Below are 21,437 nucleotides of genomic sequence, written 5' to 3' on the forward strand. Positions count from 1 at the left end.
CGGTGCAGAGGTGCGTGCGCGGCAGGGTGGCAGCTTACCCCGCTTGGGTCAGGAGCCGGGAGATCTTTCTGCTGAAGTGCCCTGTGCGTGCGGGACCAATGCAGGGTGGGCTCCGATTTGGACAAACGCTGCCCTCTGGCTCCCTCTGGCTCCCAGGGCTCGGCGCGCCCACCCGGCGGCCTCCCAGCAGCGTCTCCACCACGTGCCCCCTCAGTGGCCCCCCTGGGGGTCCCGGAAGAGGGGGCCGGGAGGCTGTCTGAAGTCAGAGGTGGGCGGTTTCTATCAGCCCCTGCATTGTTTCTAGTAACTCTCACACAGCCGTGGTGTTCTGACGGCGCCGCCGGGCTCTCGTGGGAGGGTCATTTATAGAAGTCGTTCCCTTGTGGAAAGTGCCAGACGTTTCCCACCAAAGGATGTAGGGAATAAGATGGACAAGTGTTTGAGAAGCAATAAAACGTCCACTTGATCATTGCAGTGATAAAAATAATAATAACGGATGGTCACATGAGCAAGGATCCCGCGGTGGAGGTTCCCTGGCAAATGTGTAAATATGCCGGTGGCGCTCCGGCCACAGAAACAGGTCTTCCCTGCAGCCGCCCCCCTTCCCGCAGGGTTCCCCCGAGCACCGCATCCCCAGCTTTCTGTGCCTGCGTCAAGGAGCAGCTACCCCGTTCTCCCTAAAACCTCTTCCCTCCCTTCTGTCAAAGACAGAAAACTAAGCCAGCTCCGTCTAGGGTTAGGTAACACAGGAACACAGGACCAGTTCTCTTGTATGCAGAGTTTCATCCCATATCTTACTAGGTTCTTGTTGGGCTTTTTCACCTTTACGGCTTCAGGGATTCACTTGGTCACGCTACAGGCAGTCACTGACCATTGACTTTGGTCAAAGTTTATATAATGCTCTTAATCTTGAGCCTTAATCTCAGCCCTCTGCAGCTCTCCCCACCCTGAGCAGATTATGGCTTGTTTTCCAGACTGAAAGTTGGCATTCTAAATTGGAAAGACAAGCCAGACTCTTGGAAATCAAACGGTACCTATGGGGTTCTCTCCCTGTTATTTTAGCCTCAGGCCATCTAACCAGGGTGGAATCGCAGGTAAGGAGACCCGGTGGCCAGACAACCCCAACCAGGCAGACCCCAAAGGAAGCACCTATTACAGTTCCTAACGCTTAAAACCAGGGATGAATACATGTAAAATTTGTTTGCAAGAAATAAGACTTTTTACATTTTTAGGACAAGAGAGACATTTGAAATTTGATTATACCCATTATGAGCCTTTAGCAACTTGATTTAAATTGAATGACCCAAGGGGTTGGATGGGGTAGGTAGTTTAGAGTGTGCAACCTGGGGAGGGGGAGGCATTTGGAAGGATTCCTGGAAGAACAACTAGAAGGTCCCCAGAGAACAACATACTGGCTTCCTCACAGGAGCCGTTACTAAACCAGGAGACCCAGTAGAAGAGAGTGCTTGATGGTGCCTAGATGCCCCAAATCTCTGTTGCCACTAAGATTTCTATTTCCAAGTATGTCTCAGAGGGAGTGATGGCAGGTAGAGAAAGGCTTCTAGAAGTTGTCCATGAGGCGGTGTCCAGCGGGCACGTGGGGAACCAGCTGTGGCTAGGAGGGACGGGCGAAAGCTGGTCTCTTCAGGGCTCATCAAACAACACCCAGTCATTCCAAACGTCTCAAATGGGCCTCTGGATGTTCTTCCCTTGATCTGTATAAATCGTAAGATTTAAAAGAAAATATATGCCATGTGTTTCCAAGATTTTACAGTTAGTTCATCAAGTCTGTTGTTTTCTGAGAGTTTTTTTGGAGTCCCAACAAGACTAATGAGCCTTTTTCAAATGTCGTTAAAAAATGTTTTCTTCTCAGAAGGACATTTAGAGGCTTTGAAATTTGTTCCAAGGGTAAAAATAATAGTATTAATAATAGATTGCTCAAAACTCTCAACACGTGCAGGTTCAAAATTTATTTAATACTCCCAAACCAACAGACATGAATTATTACTGGGGTTTGTCATGCTTGAGAGAGGAGAAAGAAAGCACAGGGAGGTTCAGCAGAGTTCACTGTGTGGTTCACAGTTATGCCCATAGCCCAGCAAACTTCTTGCTCAGCCTACACTTTCAGAGAAAGCCCCCCACCTAATTCGGCATCCATGAGGCCAGGTTGATTTTGTACTGAGGCGACTTACTGAGCGGCTGACTTTTCAGCCTGCTTTATTTTTGGCTGGTCGATCAAAGCCCTCCCAGGATGGTTCTCTTGTAGGGCATGCAATCTGTGTCACGTAAAATGGGTGATATATGGTTAAGTGACCACAGGGTGGAAAGAGGACACTTTTTCTTGGGGGCTCTGCGCACAAGAGCGGCGGCCCCGCGGCTGCCCGTGAACATTGTCATGTGGTGACCTCTGGTGGTAGAATTTTTCCTAGCATGTGTGCATGGATGCTTCTGAGCCAAGCCATCCAACCATGTTACATTTTCCTACATTCCTTTCCTCCTGTTTTGTCATTCACATTAAGCAAGGAGCAAGGATCAGTTGCAAACACCCAGAATAAAGTGGGGCGTGTGCCTGGCCAGAGTGTTACTTTACAAAAGTTGCCCGGTGCCTTCTCTTTCAGTGAACGTCTGATACATTTCCTGTAGAAAGAGAAAGGAGCCAAAATGAAGGAAAGTGTGGCATCCACAGCTGTTTTCATTTTGCTACTTTTTCTCAACACCAGTCTCCTGAATGGTAAGTAAGGGGCTGTCCTGCTCTCTTTAATTCCCTGGGGTGTTTCTCGAGAGGGTGGAGAGTCCATCTCATCCTGCAGTTACAAGAGATGAAAATGTCATTGGCTGCTACTAAATTATCTGCAACATTTTTGGCATTAAAATCAATGCAGAAATTAATGCAAAAGAATGAATGCAGTGAATGCAAAAGCGTGTCCCTGTGCTCTGCCTTCTGTCCTCACCCCGGGACTATAGCGAAGCATCTCGTATGAACGACAAGACCAGAGTCTCAGTCCAGCTGCTGTCAGCTGCTACTAGCTATGTGACCTTGAGCCAATCACCTAATCTCTCTGGGTTTCCACATTTTCAAAGTGAGGACTATGATGTTCCCTCCACCTGCGATGAAATAGTGTACGTGGAAAATCTTTGAAAAACAGTAAAGAGATAAAAGGGATTGCTGTTATATGGTGGGAAACATGTAGCTAACTCTATTATCTGGGCTAATGGGAGAAATGAAGTTCACAGCTAGAGTGTGCATGCTGGCGTATGTACATTTCTGTGCGCCCAGCTCTGTGCATCTTTGAGTGTGGATACTTTTGAATATACTTCTGTGTGTATTAACTTCTCTATGTGTATCTGATTGCAAATGCTTCTCTGTGTATACCAGTGTGTGTGCCTCCATGTATGTGTATATTTCCATGTATGTTCCCAAGTGTCCTTCGGAGTATGCAGCTGCAAAGGTGTCGGGGCGGGGGGGCTGTGCATGTGTGTGTTTGTGAGGTGGGCTCTAATGTGGACGTAAGTGTGTACGGTACCTAGGTGGTTGTCCCTCTGTGTGCATTTTATAAAGATAGTGAGACAGTCCATTGATTTTCACTGTCTCTGCTAAAGTGAGTGAAAGGAACATTTGACTAGTTGTAATTTCACAACTGTGCTCTCCTCTCCTGAATTTCCTAGAGGTACCATGAATAACCAGTGAAATGTGAAAAAGATAAGCTTCCAGAGAGAGAAAAAAGAGAGCAGAGATCAGCATAATCCATAGAGAAACTTTTAAGTACTCAAAGAATCAACAGTTGCCTTAATTGGCTTCTGAGGATGCTCATTATTGAGCCATAGGGTTTGGGTTTGGTCTTTTTTTTTTTTAATTTTCTTTCTGTCCCACATGCTCGTCCCCAGCCACAACAAAACACAACAAACAAATCACTTCAACCTGTGACATTATCCTAAAGAAATTTTCCCTGGAGCATAAACAATGTTACAAATTTTGGCAGACCTAACCCCAGGCTGGCTGGCATGGAGTTTTAAGGTTTCCTATAATTCTTTGATGGTTTTCAGGGTGGCTGGGAGCTAGAGGGTAGCTTAGCCCACACTGACACGATCAGCCTGCTGTCCTCAGCCCCAGCCTGTGCACTGCATCATATCATTCCATGACCTCCTGGCCAGTTTTGCCTGGTGTCCCCTCTTCCCATGCATGTTCTCCTCCAAACTTACTCTTTCTGATCTGGTGCTCAGAGAGAAGTTCTGGCCAGGAACCAGTGGGAAGGGGTGGGGGGAGACAAGTGTAAGAGAAAACAGAGAGAACACCCCTGAATTGCTGAGACTGACACCTTTCAAAAACTCTCCTCTCTGCTGCTGATTTTCTGAACTAAACAGTCAGTCATCCAACTCGGCCAAAAGGAAGATCACCTGGGGTTAGTTATGTGGATGGGCAAAATGGGGGTCCTGCCTAGCAGCACAAGGCAAATGCCCAGGGCCACCCTTTTCCTCTTTGGATCTGACAGACAAGGAAGAGGAGAGGGGGCCAGGTCATCAAGATTTTTGGGGATTCAGCAACTGAAAAACCCCATCCTTTTGACATCGTACTTTCCCCATCACCTTATTCAGACCTTCTAGCTTCCAGCTGGGTTGAGATATGGCTCTTGGATAATAATGGTAGCTGGTAACCAGAACAGCTAGCCACTCCCCCACCTTTTACCATGCCTCCCCCCACCAGAAAGAGCCAGAGAACTACAAGGAAGCCCTTTGCCAACTCACCACAAAAGAACCCAAGGGGAAAGAGGGAAATATAAGACAAAAAGGACTAAAAAACAAGAATCGGAAATGGGGGCAGGAGAATGAGGAGATAGACGGTGAGGCTGGGTCAGAGGTCCAAGCCAAATGGAATCAAGGAAAAGTGAAGGGAAACAGGAAGGAAAGGAGAAGATAGGGGAGGGGAGGGGAGCAGCCAAAGGAGCGTCAATGATGCAGAGAAAAAAAAAAAACAGAAGGTCCCAGATGGAGTTAATTGTGTGGGAATGGCAGAAAAATGGAGAGTCATGAGCAGATGGAGAAGTGCCAGAGAGCACTGTGTCAGCAAAGTGTCCCAGGATGCTTGTGCCTGGGGCAGAATTCTTTTCATGGTCACCCTTCTGCTATGGGAGGATGTCAGCTGCATAGACTCTGGGATTGCGGAAGGGCCACATACTCTTCAGTCCACATGCATCCAGCTCACCCTTCATGTTCACTCTGTTGGAATTTTACAGTTAGTGACCCATCCTAGTTAGTGGCCATCTCTACCTCACAGGACACACACACACACAGCTCTCTCTCTCTCAGTCCTGCCAACATTGGGACAGCCCACAGAGGAATGTTGCTGGCATTTCTGAGCACCCCACCCTTAGGCCCCCTCACACCTCATCACTGACCTTGTCCCATCAGTCTGCTTCTGTCACCAGCAGGAGGGTCCAATGGTTGAACGCACCTTGTTCCTAAGTGACTTCTGGCTTTTTCTAGGACAATCACCTCCTGGAAAACCTGAGATCTTTAAATGTCGTTCTCCTGAAAAGGAAACATTCACCTGCTGGTGGAAACCTGGGGAAGACGGAGGACTTCCTACTAATTACACGCTGATGTACCACAAGGAAGGGTAAAAAGTTCTCTTCTCTCCTATCAACTGCCACGTGACTGCTCTCAATCTCCCGGCCTAAAGTTAGAGTTACCGCACTCCCCTGGATTGGCATGAGTAAGGCTCCTACCACCGGGGAAAAGAACTTCACTGCCCATGCCTACACTCTCCTGTTAATGTCCTTGACGAGCTCTCTCCATGTATATAAGGTCATCCGCTACCCCAGCAATATAGTACAGCATTATTCCCAGTGTCTGTCCCAAGGTTAGGTTGTATCCCAAGGTCACATATGGATCTTTCCTAAATGCTAGTTACTTTTAGATGTAAACCTTGTGCCATTTGTTACTTTTGCAATCTCAGAGGATTATCATGTAATCCTTTGGACCAAGAAAGAGCCCTATAAGCCAAGAGAGGTAAGGATTTTTTCCTTAGCATTTGCTGATCCAGGATCTCTGATCTTCCAGAGGGCATATTTGGAGCTAAGGTTGCAGTGAGGGCTAAACAAGGTCATCTCTGGGTGAGGATCTTGTTTTGCTCACAATGAAACCATCCTGGAAAGCCCAGGAGGGCTGTATCCTTCCTCAGTGAAAAAAGCATTTACCGGTTGCAACAGCTGACCCACATCCCAAAGACGGCACTTTGTTGTACACAACGCTGTCATCCCTTCTGGGACCTGGAGGAGTATCATGTAAATAGAGTTCAGGAACTCAAACTGACAACCAAAATGAAATAAGCCTTCACACCTTGTGCTGTGTCTTGCGTTGAGGCCCTGACGTCTACATGTGAGCAGCCTAATGAGGCCACCTGGTCCTGAAATAGCTCCTTTCTTAGTCATGTTACTCTGTTGCTGACTTAGGGCAATCTGGAATATACTGATGGCAATGCTTACCCTCTTTCATCTTTTTTTAATGAAATGTAATTCAACACATATGCACAATAAATGGTACGTCGTGCATGGCCCCCGGGATGTATGTACCAGGGAGAGTCACATTTCCTGAGATGACCAGCAGCAGTTCCCTGGATAGGGCGGCGCCTTGGCCATCGAGAGCTCAAGCATTTATTGGCAGGGGGCATATATCCCAAAGCCCACAAAAACCTATCGAAGGGAGGTGTTGATGAGCAGCAGAGTCACTGAGGACCTCACGTAACCCTTCCACCATCTCTGGCACCCTCTTTCTTGTCTCACCCCCGGCTGACATGGGCAGGACACAGAAGTTTGGGGAGTTGTTCCTCACTCTGGTTCTTGCATCCCAAATGTCTGATCCCCAAAAGCCAGTGTTACTAATCTACTCGGGAGATTAAACTCTGTTTACTACTTTCTTATTCATTGCTAATATATTACTCATTGCAGAGAGACAATCACACACGAATGTCCAGACTACATAACCAGTGGCCCCAATTCCTGTTACTTCAACAAGAAGCACACCTCCATATGGACAATGTACATCATCACAATAAATGCCACAAACCAGATGGGAAGCAGTTCCTCAGATCCACGTTATGTGGACGTGACTTACATAGGTAAGGGGAAGGGTGACAGGTAAGGAATGTGTTATTCAGTTATTGATTTACCAATAGTCAAACTCAATTTGAGTCTTCTTGGCTTTTGGTTGCATCCCCAAAATGAAAGATCAGAAATTTTACAATATCCTTCTCAACTGAGTTTCTCAAACCAATTTTTATCAAGTCATTCATGGCAATAGGACTGGCACGTGGGATCCTTATGCTTCTGTGCTTTCCCTTAACCCTTCTTCTCATCCTCTTGCATCCAGAAGGAATGTTCTGCTTATGCATCCCTTATCACTCCTTCCCTCCAGCCCTCCTCCTGCAACCGATGTCCCCTTCTCCCTTACTTTCTCTCTCCCGATGGAACACAGAGCTGCTCCATGGAGTAGCAGCTCCTAGAAGGTGTTCATCTGCTTCTGCACCCACAGAGATTGCGCCAAACCGATTTCCCCCAAATTCAATTCTCAATATACCTGTGCTTCTTAGCAACTGGAGCTATTATTTTAAAAATAAATAATTTGAGGAGTAAATACTACTACTTGAACAACAGGCTGAAGGCCAAGATCACAAGTACAACGTTTGGAGAAGTCATTAGCAAAGTAAAACAAAGTCAACCCAAACGCTGCTTCTGGCTTTGCATGATCAACAGTGAGCTGCAGGGCAATCAGGCATCACTGTAGTGGCCTGGACGGTGTGGCAGGGGTGACAAAGGGAATCTTAGGACAAGAGATGGCTTGGCCAGGCTGGGGTTCAGCCTTCATCTTGGGTAATAATCTAGGGAATAGCTAATTAGGTTCATGTTTACCCAAGTCTTCTGGATTTACCGAACACCACTCAGCAAGGAAAATCAGATTAGGATTCTGAAGTGTTCACTTGCATATCATCCCAATGGCATGTTATCAGTGGTTTATCCTTAAAAACTAGAAAAGCTTCCAACACCAACCAGTACACACTTAAATAATTTCTCTTGCAGCAAATCACTGGAATGAGCCTGGGGGTGGAAACTGAATGTGATCTTAGTTTAAGAAACTCAGAAAGGCAACCCCAGTGGCAAGTAGGAATAAAATAAATTCTAGTCATATAAATTACTTGAGATACAAAGTCTTGAAGATGCTAAATGCCAAATAATTCCTTTGTCGTGGGCTCTCTCTTACAGATTTAACATATGAGGGCAAAACAGCAAAAGCAAAAGAAGTTCTGAAATGAGCCATTGCTACAATGAATGTAGTCACAAAAAACGGAATCACTAGAGAGTAGTGCATTTAAAAAGTGAAATCGATGAGGGCATCAATTTCACATGAGCTGTGGAAAACAAATTCTCTGGTGAAAAATTGTTGGGCTGTATTTTCCAAAATAATGGAAGAAGGGTTTATGGAACTCTCATATCACCCTACATCATACAGTGTTGATGACAGGAATTCTATGCTGATGCCATAGAATTCATCTAAAAATCAGTGTGGGTGCCTGGGTGGATCAGTCAGTTTATGCCCAACTCTTGATTTCAGCTCAGGTCATGATCTCAGGGTTGTGAGATGGAGCCCCATGTCGGGCTCTGAGCTGGGTGTGGAGCCTGCTTGGGACTCTCTTCAAAAAAAAAAAAAAAATTTTTTTTTTAATCAGTATTAACCACAGTACATTTTCTATCAGCCTGAGTCTCATCCAGTGATAACCCGCAGTTCAGAATGACAATATTGACAGATAATCTCTCAGAAATAGATTTTGTTCTTGTTCTTGTTCCTACTGCCCTTGAATTACATTTAGCAATGTTGAAGATGCTTGAAAGCAGTGATTCTCAACTCGGGGCTATGTTGCCTCCCCCAGGATATTTAGCAATGACGGGAAACATCTCTGATTATCGCAACCGCGGGAAGAGCTCTCAGGATATTATGGACATTTAATGGGTAGAGGCCACAAATGCTGCTAAGCAGCCTACAGTGCTCAGGACGGCACCCCACGCACCCACCCTAACCCACCAATGAAGAAGAGTCTGGTCCAAGATACATAATGCTGAGGTTGAGAAACTGTGCTTTCAAGGATTCATCCTAAACATTTTGCTGGCAGTTTTGTACCAGTGGTTTTTGATCAGAGGCATTTCTCAGTATACAGATGATGTTTGTTTAGTAAGTACATATAAAATGATCTTTCTTAGGCATTTACTTATTAACATATAAGCATTAGGATTAGTGGCGAATGTTCTAAAGTTCACTTTTTTAGACAACTGTAGGTTATAATGCCAAATATACTACAATTACACTCACATCCCCCCCTGGCATGGAGACTGACTTGAGGAGGTAATAAATGAATCAAGAAGATATTACTGACCAGCAGGACTGAGATTAGGGTAAGACAAGCTGGTACCCAAGGCACTCTTCAGGGCTACTCACAGACCTGTACTTAAAGGAACCTGAGAGTAAGTGCCTCCTTATTTTTGTGTGTATGGCATAATTCACATAACATAAAATTCACCATTTTACCCATTTTAAAATGTGAAATCCGGTGGTATTAGTTCATTCACACGGTTATGCAACCATCACTATCTAGTTCCAGAACACTTTCACCACTCCAAATGGAAACTTCATACCCATTAACCAGTTACTCTGGATTCCCCGCTTTATCCCAGCCCCAGAACAACCACTAGTCTGCTTTCTGTCTCTATAGATTTGGTTATTCTGGAATCATATAGTATGTGGCCTTTTGTGTCTGCCTTCTGTCACTTAGCATAATGTTCTCAAGATTCCTCTATGTTCTAGCGTGTATCAGTATTTCCTTCCCTCTGTGGCTGAATCATGTTCCATGATATAGACATTATTTATCCATTCATCAGTTGATGGACATTTGGGTTGTTTCCACCTATTGGCTATTCTGGATAGGATATTATGGACATTTAATGGGTATTATGAACACTCAGGTACAAGTTTTTGTTTGAACACCTGCCTTCAATTCTTTTGGGTATATACATAGGAGTGAAGTTGATGGGTGACATGGTAATACCACATTTAACTTTCTAGGTAACTTCTAGACTTTTTTCTACAGTGGCTGTACCACTTTACATCCCCATCAACAATGGACGAGGGTTCCAGTTTCTCCAGTGTCCTCACCAACACTTATTATTTTTCACTCTTTGAATTCTAGCCATGCTAGCGGGTATGAAATGGTATCTCGTTGTGGTTTTGACTTGCATGTCTCAATGACTTTTGAGCCTCTTTCCTATGCTTCTTGGCCATTTGTGCCTTCTTAAATTTTGCATCTTGCTTGCTTCAACTTAACCCCAGTTCTGCTGACCAGCACCTGATATCAAATGCCGAGAGTCTCATAACCACAGTGGAGTGAAACAGTAGAGAGAGCCGCCTCTAAGTCATACGGTTCTGTGTGCAGATACCACTTTTACTAAATGTGGAGTTTCTTTCCTGTCTACAGTTGAACCAGACCCTCCTGTGAACCTAACTTTGGAATTAAAACAGCCAGAAGACAAAAAACCATATCTGTGGATGAAATGGTACCCACCCACCCTGGTTGACGTTAGATCTGGTTGGCTCACACTCCAGTATGAAATTCGGTTAAAACCTGAGAAAGCAACTGAGTGGGAGGTGAGTCAACTAGAAGCTTTTGGAAAGAAACAGGTCCTTGGCAAAGATGAAGCCCTCGCAGCTGAGAATAAGTCATTCCTCCTCATTTTGGGGTAACCCTGTTGCCCTCTTGATGCTGATGTGACCCACCCCAACGTGGAAGGGCCTCCTCCCCTCCACTGGGATTGATGGGGGTCATCTTCATACTCACCCAAAGCTAGCTCCTTGCACTGAACAGGTCTTCCACCAGGTATCCAACCCACCTCCCTCAGGATATCTTAGATTGAGACACTTGTGAGTGTACTTACGTGGCACTAAGTAGGAGGAAAAAGTCTCAGTGTAACCAGTCCATGATCAATGGTATTTTTATTCACTTGCAAATACTTCAATGTAAGGAAGAAATAATGCAGTAAATTACAGGCATTATAATAGTCTACTCTTAAATATTTTAGTATATGTTTCTTTTATTTTTATTTATTTTTTTATTATTATGTTCAATTAGCCAATATATAGTACATCATTAGTTTTTGTTGTAGTGTTCAATGATTCAGTAGTTGCGTATAACACCCAGTACTCATCACAACACATGCCATCCTTAATACCCATCACACAGCTACCTTATCCCCCACCCCCCTCCTGGTTTGTTTCCTGGAGTCCAGAATCTCTCATGGTTTGTCTCCCTCTCTGATTTCTTCCCAGTCGGTTTTCCTTCCCTTACCCTGTATATGTCTCTTTTAAAAAGAGAACATTTGAGGGGTGCCTGGGTGGCTCAGGCAGTGAAGTGTGTGACTCTTAATCTCAGGGTTGTGAGTTCTAGCCCCACATTGGGCATGGAGCCTGCTTAAAATTTAAAAAGAAAAAAAGGGAACATTTGGTTTCACTCATATGTGGAATTTAAGGAACAAAACAAATGAACAAACAAAGAACAAAGAGACAAACAAAAAAACAGACTCTTAAATACAGAGAACAAACTGGTGGTTGCCAGAGGGCAGGTAGGCTGGAGGATGGACGAAATAGGTGAAGGGGATGAAGAGTACACTTATTGGGATGAGCACTGAGTTATGTATACAATTGTTGAATCATTATATTGTACACTTGAAACTAATGTAACACTTGTATGTTAATTATGCTTCAATTTTAAAAAAGATACTCTCAAACCCATTAGCGATGATAACAATGCAAATTTTTTAAAAAGGGAACATTTCCAAATATAGCCAAAATAATAGGATCACACTTAGAAAATTAATTAAAATTTCTTAATAACATTTAATAGCCAGTCCATATTTTAATTCCCCAATTGCTTCCCATCCAAGTACTAACCAGGCCCGACCCTGCTTAGCTTCCGAGATCAGATGAGATCCGGCGCATTCAGGGTGGTATGGCCGTAGACTCCCCCAGTTGCTTCAAAAAATATCTTTAACAGCTAGTTTGTCCAAACCAGAATCCACTCCAAGACCACACGTTGTGGCTGGTTGTTCTATTGTTTCCATCTCAGCATGCTCAGATGATGTCCCATCTTCTGCATTTGTCTGATGAGTTCTCTGTGAGGTCATTTGGCTAATTTCTCTGCCCCTGTATTTCCTGTAACCAGACAATTAGATCTAAAAACTTGATCAGATTCAGGTTGAACAATTTTTAGCAAGAGCACTTCAGAGGTGATATTAGATCCTTCGTGCCAGGAGATGGAAATCATCTGGTTAACCCACCAGAAATGACTCTAAGGCCAACTCTGGGATCAGAGAGGTGACAACCTGATCCCTCAATTGTAAAGTTATGTTTCTCTTGTATGCTATTGTTTCAACAAACTTGAAGGCCTGGTTCTCTTTCACCTAGGGGCTTTATACTAATTGGTAATCCTTGAATCAATAAAATTATTAGGGTTGACAAAATAACCAATAACCATTTTTCAATTGTATTCACCGGCTGTCCTCCACAGACTAGAATTTAGAAGGGGGTAGAGGATAGGGAGCAGAATATTTGACTCTATGTCGATAGTGTTCCCCATGGAGAGTTAGAAAACCCGTTAATTTTTGTGTGAGCAATGCGAGGAGGAAAAAATGAGCTAGGAGGGTGAAATGATGAGAAGAACAGAGATTTATCTACAAAATTGAATCTGCTGGCCTCGGTTCTCCAATAGTTTATTATCTAGAGGAAACGTCTATGAAGAAATATAACACAAGTCAGAGTGACTTCTATCTTCCTTGTTTGTCCCTAGACTCATTTTGCTGGGCAGCAGACTCAGTTTAAGATTCTCAGCTTATATCCAGGACAGAAATACCTTGTCCAGGTTCGCTGCAAGCCAGACCATGGATTCTGGAGTGAGTGGAGCCCAGAGAGCTCCATCCAGATACCTAATGGTGAGTGTCTTGCCTCCCCTTTGCCTATACTCCAAAGTATTTCTAAAACAAAATGAATCTAGTAAGTTTGCATGTACAAACTACTAAGAGAGAAACTATTTTAGGCCTTGGCCAGAAGAATAAATAGAGGTGGGTTTATCATCTCTCCATCCAATACAAAGACACCTGGAAGTGTAGCACTGCTCCCTAGGTCACTGTCAGTGAGGACCAGTTTCCAGGATAAGGCTACAAATGCGGACTTGGCAGGTTTCAGAGGGCTTGATGGTCAGCCTTTCTGCCCTCCCCATCTGCCCTATCCCTCTAATTCACTCAAGGTCATCATCTAGTTGTCCCAAAATTTGTAAGGTGGTATGCCATCTCAAAGGCGTGAACCAATTTTCAGTCCATGAGGTCGATTACATCTTGACCCTTGTATGAAGGTACAGTGTATAAGAGGCGCTCAGTTCTAAGTGCCGTTAAACATGGCAGCCTGTGCTCCACAAGAGAATGGTTTATCTTGCTTTTCTAAAGTATGTTATGGTTTATAAAGTCTTCACCTTGTTTGGCCCTTCCAGCCCTCTCAGGTCTTCAGAGAGAATAGGATTAGCGTTAGGAATCAAAAGCGAGGAAAATGAAGCTCAGTGAAGTTTGCGGTCTTACCCGGAACCCCACGGCAAAGCCTAGCTCCTCTGCCAGCTTGCCTGGCCAAAGTACAAAACCTGCTTCGGCTTGGCTTTGAAACAGCCCTGAAATGTGGGTCATAAGATCTGCATGTGCATCCAGTTCAGCCCTGGCTCTTATTGAATAAATCAAAGCACAAGGTCCAGAGGCAGAAGATCCAGGTTCAAATCCCAACTGCAGCTTTATAGTTGACATGTTTGTGGTGAAATCGCTCTTTGAGTCTCCGTGTCCTCATCTTTATATACCAGGCAGTGTTTGTAAAGAGGTTAGTTAACAAAACCTTAATACGTGATGGCCTTTATTATTATTACTGCAGTGGGCCATGTGACTTTGAATTTCCTCCTAAAGGGCCAAATAAAATAATATGTAAAAGGATTTTGAAATTTATAGAGTACTGTAAACTATATGCAACGTATTAAACTTTAATAATAAAAATTAAACCTGTCACTGAGGCACTCAGTGACCTGAGCACTCTTTGGATTGCTGTTCAAATCAAAAGAGGGGTAGGGAAGGGGGGGAAACTCTTTTGTTCATGACTTTTGCTTATTTGGGGTTTTTTTGGTTTTGTTTTTAATGATGCTTTCATGTGATCAAAGCTTTCCGACTGTTTGCTTTGTAGATGTCACCATGAAAGATACCATCGTGTGGATCTTTGTGGCCGTTCTTTCTGCTGTTATTTGTCTGATTATGGTCGCAGCTGTGGCTTTGAAAGGCCATAGGTACTTCACTGTCTATCAACCCTCCTCCCAATCATGGTTGTCAGGGATCGCAGCCAAAAAGGATAATGCAAAGATGTTGAAAACCTACACATAAGCCAAGCACTTCCTTTGAGCCATTAGCTACAGCGTGCTCGCCCATAGAAAATCTTTTATCGGCGCTAGCGAAAGGAGCAGGATGGACTCCTTTGGAGCTGGTGCTCTTTCCATCAAACTGAGGTTCCCGGTGGTGCATTAGTAAAACCCCCATTAAAAGCAGCTCCAATCATTCTTAATTGTAGGAAACAAACAGAGGGTTGCTGGAGTGGGGGGTGGGGTGGGAGGGATGGGGTGGCTGGATGATAGACACTGGGGAGGGTATGTGCTCTGGTAAGCGCCGTGAATTGTGCAAGACTGTTGACTCTCAGATCTGTACCTCTGAAACAAATAATGCAATATATGTTAAGAAAAAAAAAGAAGAAGAAGGTAGCGGGAGGGGAAGAATGAAGCGGGGGAAATCGGAGGGGTAGACGAACCATGAGAGACGATGGACTCTGAAAAACAAACAGGGTTCTAGAGGGGAGGGGGTGGGAGGATGGGTTAGCCTGGTGGTGGGTATTGAGGAGGGCACATTCTGCATGGAGCACTGGGTGTTGTGCACAAACAATGAATCATGGAACACTTCATCTAAAACTAATGATGTAATGTATGGGGATTAACATAAGAATAAAAAAATTTAAAAAAAAAGCAGCTCCAATCAAGAGAAGCAAGTAGTCCAAATAATCCACTCATTTCAGCATCAGCCTCCTCAATGAGCCAGAGTTAAATACTATGTAGGCCCCTAAAATTATTGTCTTCACCATTGATCGTTAGTCTCATAGAGCTCCAGAAATCTAACTCCTGTCCTCTGTAGTCCGTGTAGCAGGTAGTTAGAGAGAATACTAATCTTTCAAAAATTACAAAGTGAGAAGGTGAGTCATCTAATTCTTTTTCACAAATTATTTTAAAGCATGGTGACCTGCATCCTTCCACCAGTTCCTGGGCCAAAAATAAAAGGATTTGATGCTCATCTGCTGGAGGTAAGTGGAAGAGGTGGGGAATGTAGTGTGAGTCACCGCTTTGGAATAATGACCTTTACACGGGCGCACACAATTCCCGTCAATTCCACCTGGCCGGCTCAGCCCCCGCCCAGCTCAGCCCTGCTCCTCAGCATGCATGTTTCCAGAAAGACGGCTGGAGGCGTGAGGGTCCTTACCTTCAGACACTAGACGTCAGAGGGCAAGGAGAGAAAGTCAAGAAAACATGCAAACACATAGTAATACTTGGCTAGCTTTACCAGGTCTGTTCATAAGCATAGAAATAAACATTTTGTGCAAATAACCAATTTAGAAAGAGGGTGAATATTTTAATTAATACAAAACAGGGACCCACCACCACCTCCTTTGTCATACTTCGGTTAAAGTTTTCACTTGAATGTTCTTTGCATAATTGCAATATCCTCTTGTAATTGTTGCTCACTTTGAGCACTCAGTAGAGACTGGATCAGTACAAGGGGGCTAGTGTTTGCCAGGGCCCACTTAGGCTGATTCAAGAGGGATTTAAATTCAAGTGTTTTGCATAAAAAGAGGGGTTAGAACATTTTACATTTCTGTCCAGATTGAAATATATAGTTTCAGTTTGACTTCAGCTTAACACTGATGTATCTAAAAGCAATGACCTGCACATTACATCACTTGACCCAGCCACTGTGAGGCTAACAACACAACAAGAATGTGAAAAGTGAGTCCCAGAGAATTTGGCTTGACTGCATTCAGTTTGCAAATATGGGATCAGGGCTTAGAGCCCCAGAACTTGGGCTCCTGGTCCAGTGCTCTTACCTCGCTACCCAATCCTAGTACTGACCGGCACAGAACCAACATGAACATCTCAACTAAGTAAATTAACCACTGTCTAGCTCGAAATTTGACCTTGTAGCCACAGGGACTTAATAATAAAATAACTACTGTTGGTGTCACACACACAAAAAAGTTTTCATATTCTTAATCACAATTACCTCTCATCTTCAGAAGAACCCTCCCAGATGGCTACTATTATTCCCATTTTACAGATGGAGAAAGTGAGGACCATAGAGCAACTTGTCCAAAGTCAGTACCCTTTAATAAGTGATAGGGTCAAGATTTGGGTACCAGTACCTGACCTAAGTCAAGCAATCAGGAAGAAGAGTGAAAAACAAGAGAAGGCAGGAGGAAGGAGGAGGGGAGAAGAAGGAGAACAGAGAGGAGGAGAGGGAGGAAACTGGGACAGCAGGGAGAGAGGGGGAGGGGAGAGGGACAGGAAGTGGAGCAGAAGGAAAGGAAAGAATAGGGTAGGACGAGAAGGGAGGGGAAAGGAAGAAGTAGGAAGAGGAGGAGTTGAGAGAGAAGGGAGAGACGAGAATCTGCTGACCACTGCCAGACTCCAGAAGATGGTGGAGTTGGTTAGGAGGCCAGCAACCAGATCTCAGGGCCAGCGGGTCCCAAGGCACCAAATGCAGGCATGAGCACTGTGGTTTTTGATGTTTCACAAACGTCATATTTGATAGGTGCATGTTTATTATATGTGCATATACTCCTTGCCCATTAAACTCATAATCATTATTGCTTAGAAAGAGACTAAGTTAAAATCATGAATTAACTGAAAGAAAAATATGAGATGAGGAGTAGTCCAGGAGGTGACTCTAGATAGCTTGGTACATAAATGTCTGACGTTTGGGAAGTTTCGCGAGGCCATTAGCACATCCCACTTGCCCCTAGTCGGGACCATGGGCTTGGCCGACGTCGAATGTTAGGAAGCTAACGGCCGTCTCTCCTTTTCCTAGAAGGGCAAGTCTGAGGAACTGCTGAGTGCCCTGGGGTGCCAAGACTTCCCTCCCACTTCTGACTGTGAGGACTTGCTGGTGGAGTTTTTAGAAGTGGATGACAGCGAGGACCAGCAGCTGATGCCAGCCCATTCAAAACACCCGGATCAAGATATGAAGCCCACACCCCTGGATCCAGACAGCGACTCTGGCCGGGGCAGCTGCGACAGCCCTTCCCTTTTGTCTAAAAAGTGTGAGGAAGCCCGGGCAAATCCCTCCACGTGTAACATTCCTGAGGGCATTGAGAAGCCAGAGAATCCCCAAACAAAGGTTACCTGCACTTGGGATGCCCAGAGCACACGCTTGGAAGGCAAGATCCCCTATTTCCCTGCCGACGGATCCAAATCCTCAACCTGGCCTTTACCACAGCCCCCCAGCCAGCACAGCCCCAGATCTTCTTACCACAACATTGCTGATGTGTGTAAGCTGGCTGTGGGCAAGGCGGGGGCATCGGCCGCTTTGTTGGGCAAAACAGACACACACGCTTTAAGATCTTCAAAAACCACTGAGACTGGAGGGGAGGAAAAGGCAGCTGAGCGGAGAGAAGTAGAAAGCTTCCATTCCAAGACTGACCAAGGCACAGCATGGCTGTTACCCCTGGAGAAAACCCCTTTGATCTCTGTGAAACCCTTGGATTACGTGGAGATTCACAAGGTTAACAAAGATGGAGCACTGTCATTGCTCCCAAAACACAAAGAGAACAGCAACCAGCCAGAGAAGCCCAGTCCTCCTGAAGCCAGTAAGGAGTACGCTAAGGTGTCCAGGGTGATGGATAACAACATCCTGGTGTTAGTGCAGGATCCGCGAGCTCAGAACCTGGCTGCGTTGGAAGAACCAGCCAAGGAGGCTCCGCCATCTCTTCAAGAGAATCCAGCCGAAGAAGACCTGGCCTCCTTCACCTCGGCCCCAAGCAGCTGCGGACTCCAGCTGGGTGGGTTGGATTACCTGGATCCCACGTGTTTTATGCACTCCTTTCAGTGATAGCTTGATTAACGGAATGATTGGTTAAAATGTGATTTCTTTTCAGGTAACACTACAGAGTACAGGAAATGTACCCTACTAGAGAATGCTCGAGAATGTGGTTAGGATGACACTATACAGCCCATAGTTCACTCCTCGTGCTCCATTTTCAACCAGCTGCCTCTTTCTCCAACAGTTGATTCCAGAACAAATTGTTTTGTTTCCTGTGATTTGTAGATTGACTTTTTTTTGCTCTTAGTTATAAAATTATGTGTTCAATGAAATAAAAGTACATCGTTTAGTATTTTTGAGGGACAGTGCCAATAGGTATATTCTCTGGAAGGGGCTTTCATGGTTTGGTATGTGACCGAAGGAAATGAAATACTCACAGTTGTTTACCACAGGAAGATGATAGATGTGAGAAAAATGCCATGAAAACCGCTTTCAAAAAACCAACAAACCTTTGCACTCCTCTTTCATTTTTATTCGGATTAACCAAATACGACCCATTTGAAGAAAGAATGCATTCCAGAACACCGGACACATTGTTTACATCAGTTCCTATCACCTTAGTGATACATTGCCAATATGCAAGCCAAAATGATGCCTCCAGTTTTTTCTTAAAATGGTTTGAATTTGTTAAGCATGGATATTTTTTTTCTCCCCCTAAATTGTATTTTATTCTGAAGCCTCTAGAGAAAATAGTTTTGGAAAGTGAAATTTTCTAACATGACAGGTAAATGAGTTTCATGTGGTAAATTCTTCTAAAATGTTTTCCTGTTTCGTTTCAGCATAAGAGAGAATTTATTATACACCCTAGTCTTCGGTCAGGTTAAAAAAAAAAAAATCCCCAAAGACTAATTTTAAAAGATAATCACAGCAGGATGCTAATGGAAATACTGCCTTACTGTACATACAAATTCTACTTTAATATAAACCCGTAAGTTTCACAATGTATTTTTGAAGACTATTTTTCTATCACTTAGGTAAAATAAAAAACTATTTTCTATCTTCCCAGTACAGCTGTTTACGTATTTAGCGGGTATGGTATGTTCTGCTATGAGGTTATAATGAGTATTTGCAGTACATAGTATACACAGTCCCTGTTTGTGGAGTGAAATGCCATAGCAACCCAAAGCCCATTGAGGAATATGAAGTGGATGATTATATTCAATTTCCAGCACAGCGTTGTATAGTTTATCTGATTCTATCTCTGTGATACTTTGAACAGTCGCCAGCCAAGAGGCTTAGGGCTTTCCACAGACCAGAAATTACTTCTGTAATTTAGGGCTACTCTGGGGCTTCTGCTCTTCTCTGGGTGAATATTCATAAAACCACCCTGAAAAGGTGAGTGATGACCTCTCACATACTGTTTTAGAGAGAGGGTTTTGTTTGGTTTGGGTGTTCTGAGAAATCCTGGGCTGCCAAGAAAATGTAAGCAAAGCCAGGAGTTAGTATCTCTCTGAAGCAGATCCATTTGCGAAATCCTGGCAGAGGCCGATACAGCAGTCCCAGCAGAAGCATTCAAATAGAAGTTCTAAGGAAGCAGGCATCTGGGCAGTGGCAACAGCTACGGCGGCCAGGGTCTGGTAGCAAGAGTCTCCAAGTCTGCTCCAAGGGCAGCCTTCCCACAAGCCTGGCTCTCCATTTTAAAGAGAGCGCTCGTGACTCCCACTGCCTCCCTCTGTTTTTCATTTCATCTGATGGCAAAGCCATTCTCTGGGTTCACTCACTAACTGGACGGAGTGAATTTGCACTCACCCCTGGGAGTTAAATATGCCAGCCCAGCAAGCCCATGCTGACAGGAACTGGGCTCCGCGGTGGCCCTGATGTTTGCAAGTGAACTCATCCCTAGGGCTTCCAGGGTTGCCAAAGTAAATCAATCTGAGCTCTCTTCTCCCAATATAGACCAGCATTAAGGGTGAAGAGAACATTCGGGAAAGTTGTCCAAGTTCATCCAGTGCCCTAGGTCCTTGCTACTCAAAGTAGGCCCTGAGGACCAGCTGTCTCAGCATCGCCTGGCACCGCTTGGAAATGCAGACTCTCAGCTCCCCTGCCCAGACCTACAGAATCCGAATCTGCATCGTACTAAGATCCTCAGATGACTCATGTACACAGGGAAGTTTGAGAAGCACTGTCCTGGGTGACCATTTCCACTAAAGGTACGTTAGTGCCTAGAGACAATCCTCTCTCGGAAATACAAGTCAGGTCTCACTTGCCCTCAATGACACTCTACATAAGGAGAAGGCATACTTTTTTAAAAACCCATTTAGGGTTTAAATTTACAGAATGATAGACAATGACTTGGCAAAAGTACACACAGCTCCAAGAGGGCCAGGGGATATACTCCACTTGGGATTGACTCTGCCCTTCCAAGCCAGTCCAGAACAAACTTTTCCCAAAACAGTCCATTCTCCTCCAAAATGTATCTCAATTACTCTGATAATTCAAAAATAACCTGTTTTGACATATGACTTGGCATGTGTGAAAAAAAAAAAAAATGTCCTGGTTAAAGACTCACCTTGAAGTAAATCCCCAAAATACCCCAATTAGCCACTCATTAAGTAAGCCAAGGTTACAATTCTATGGTCAATTAACACTCTTTATTTGAATTAAGTAGGTTTTTTTTTTTTTCCATCCTCTGGCACATTTCCTACCAAGGAGCCAGCTGGTGCAGCAGAAGGATGCAGACTGAGGGTCAAGAGACCTGGGTTCTAGTCCCCGCTCTCTTGCCTTAGAGTAATTGCCTTTCCTGGGCCTCAGTTTCCTCTGAAGGAAATGGCAGGCCAATCATCTCGAATATCCTTTCAAACTCTGGCTCCTTGATTTCATGACTCACTAAATATTTTCCAGCAAAGATAATTTACCCAGTGCTTTGATCGTAAGGAAGCTAACAAATAATTGCCCTTCATCAGAGACACACAAGTACTCTCCAGTGATGTGCTTTTTTGATTTCACTTTTAAATCATCAGTTCTAGTTGGTCTTCACATATGACACATGCATGCTGTAAATTACGTAGGTACGGGATCAGAGTCCGAGATAACATGCAAGTATGTATGTAGAGAGGAGGCATGAGATTTTTTTTTTTAAGACCTACTGAATGAGGCTCTGATTTTTAGAAAAAAATGATCTTTTACTGAATCAAGCCATGTTTATTTTTTGCTGAGTCCAACAGCCCCAAATCGCTTTTCTTCTATCTGACT

General features: G+C 44.3%; 1 protein-coding gene across 1 annotated transcript; it reads left to right on the forward strand.

Annotated features, from left to right (window-relative positions):
* Nucleotides 1-2,607: 2,607 nt before the first annotated feature.
* Nucleotides 2,608-19,203, forward strand: PRLR (prolactin receptor). The gene is made up of 8 exons (XM_045887986.3): nucleotides 2,608-2,731; nucleotides 5,482-5,614; nucleotides 6,945-7,114; nucleotides 10,517-10,686; nucleotides 12,881-13,022; nucleotides 14,302-14,401; nucleotides 15,387-15,456; nucleotides 17,235-19,203. Exons 1-8 carry the CDS (start codon nucleotides 2,662-2,664, stop codon nucleotides 18,252-18,254), a joined length of 1,875 nt encoding a protein of 624 aa, XP_045743942.2. The 5' UTR covers nucleotides 2,608-2,661; the 3' UTR covers nucleotides 18,255-19,203.
* Nucleotides 19,204-21,437: the final 2,234 nt, after the last annotated feature.

This window comes from Mirounga angustirostris, unplaced genomic scaffold (genome assembly GCF_029215605.1).
Source record: "Mirounga angustirostris isolate CCGP_5_RB_7025 unplaced genomic scaffold, mMirAng1.0.hap1 SCAF_7, whole genome shotgun sequence".
Taxonomy (NCBI): domain Eukaryota; kingdom Metazoa; phylum Chordata; class Mammalia; order Carnivora; family Phocidae; genus Mirounga; species Mirounga angustirostris.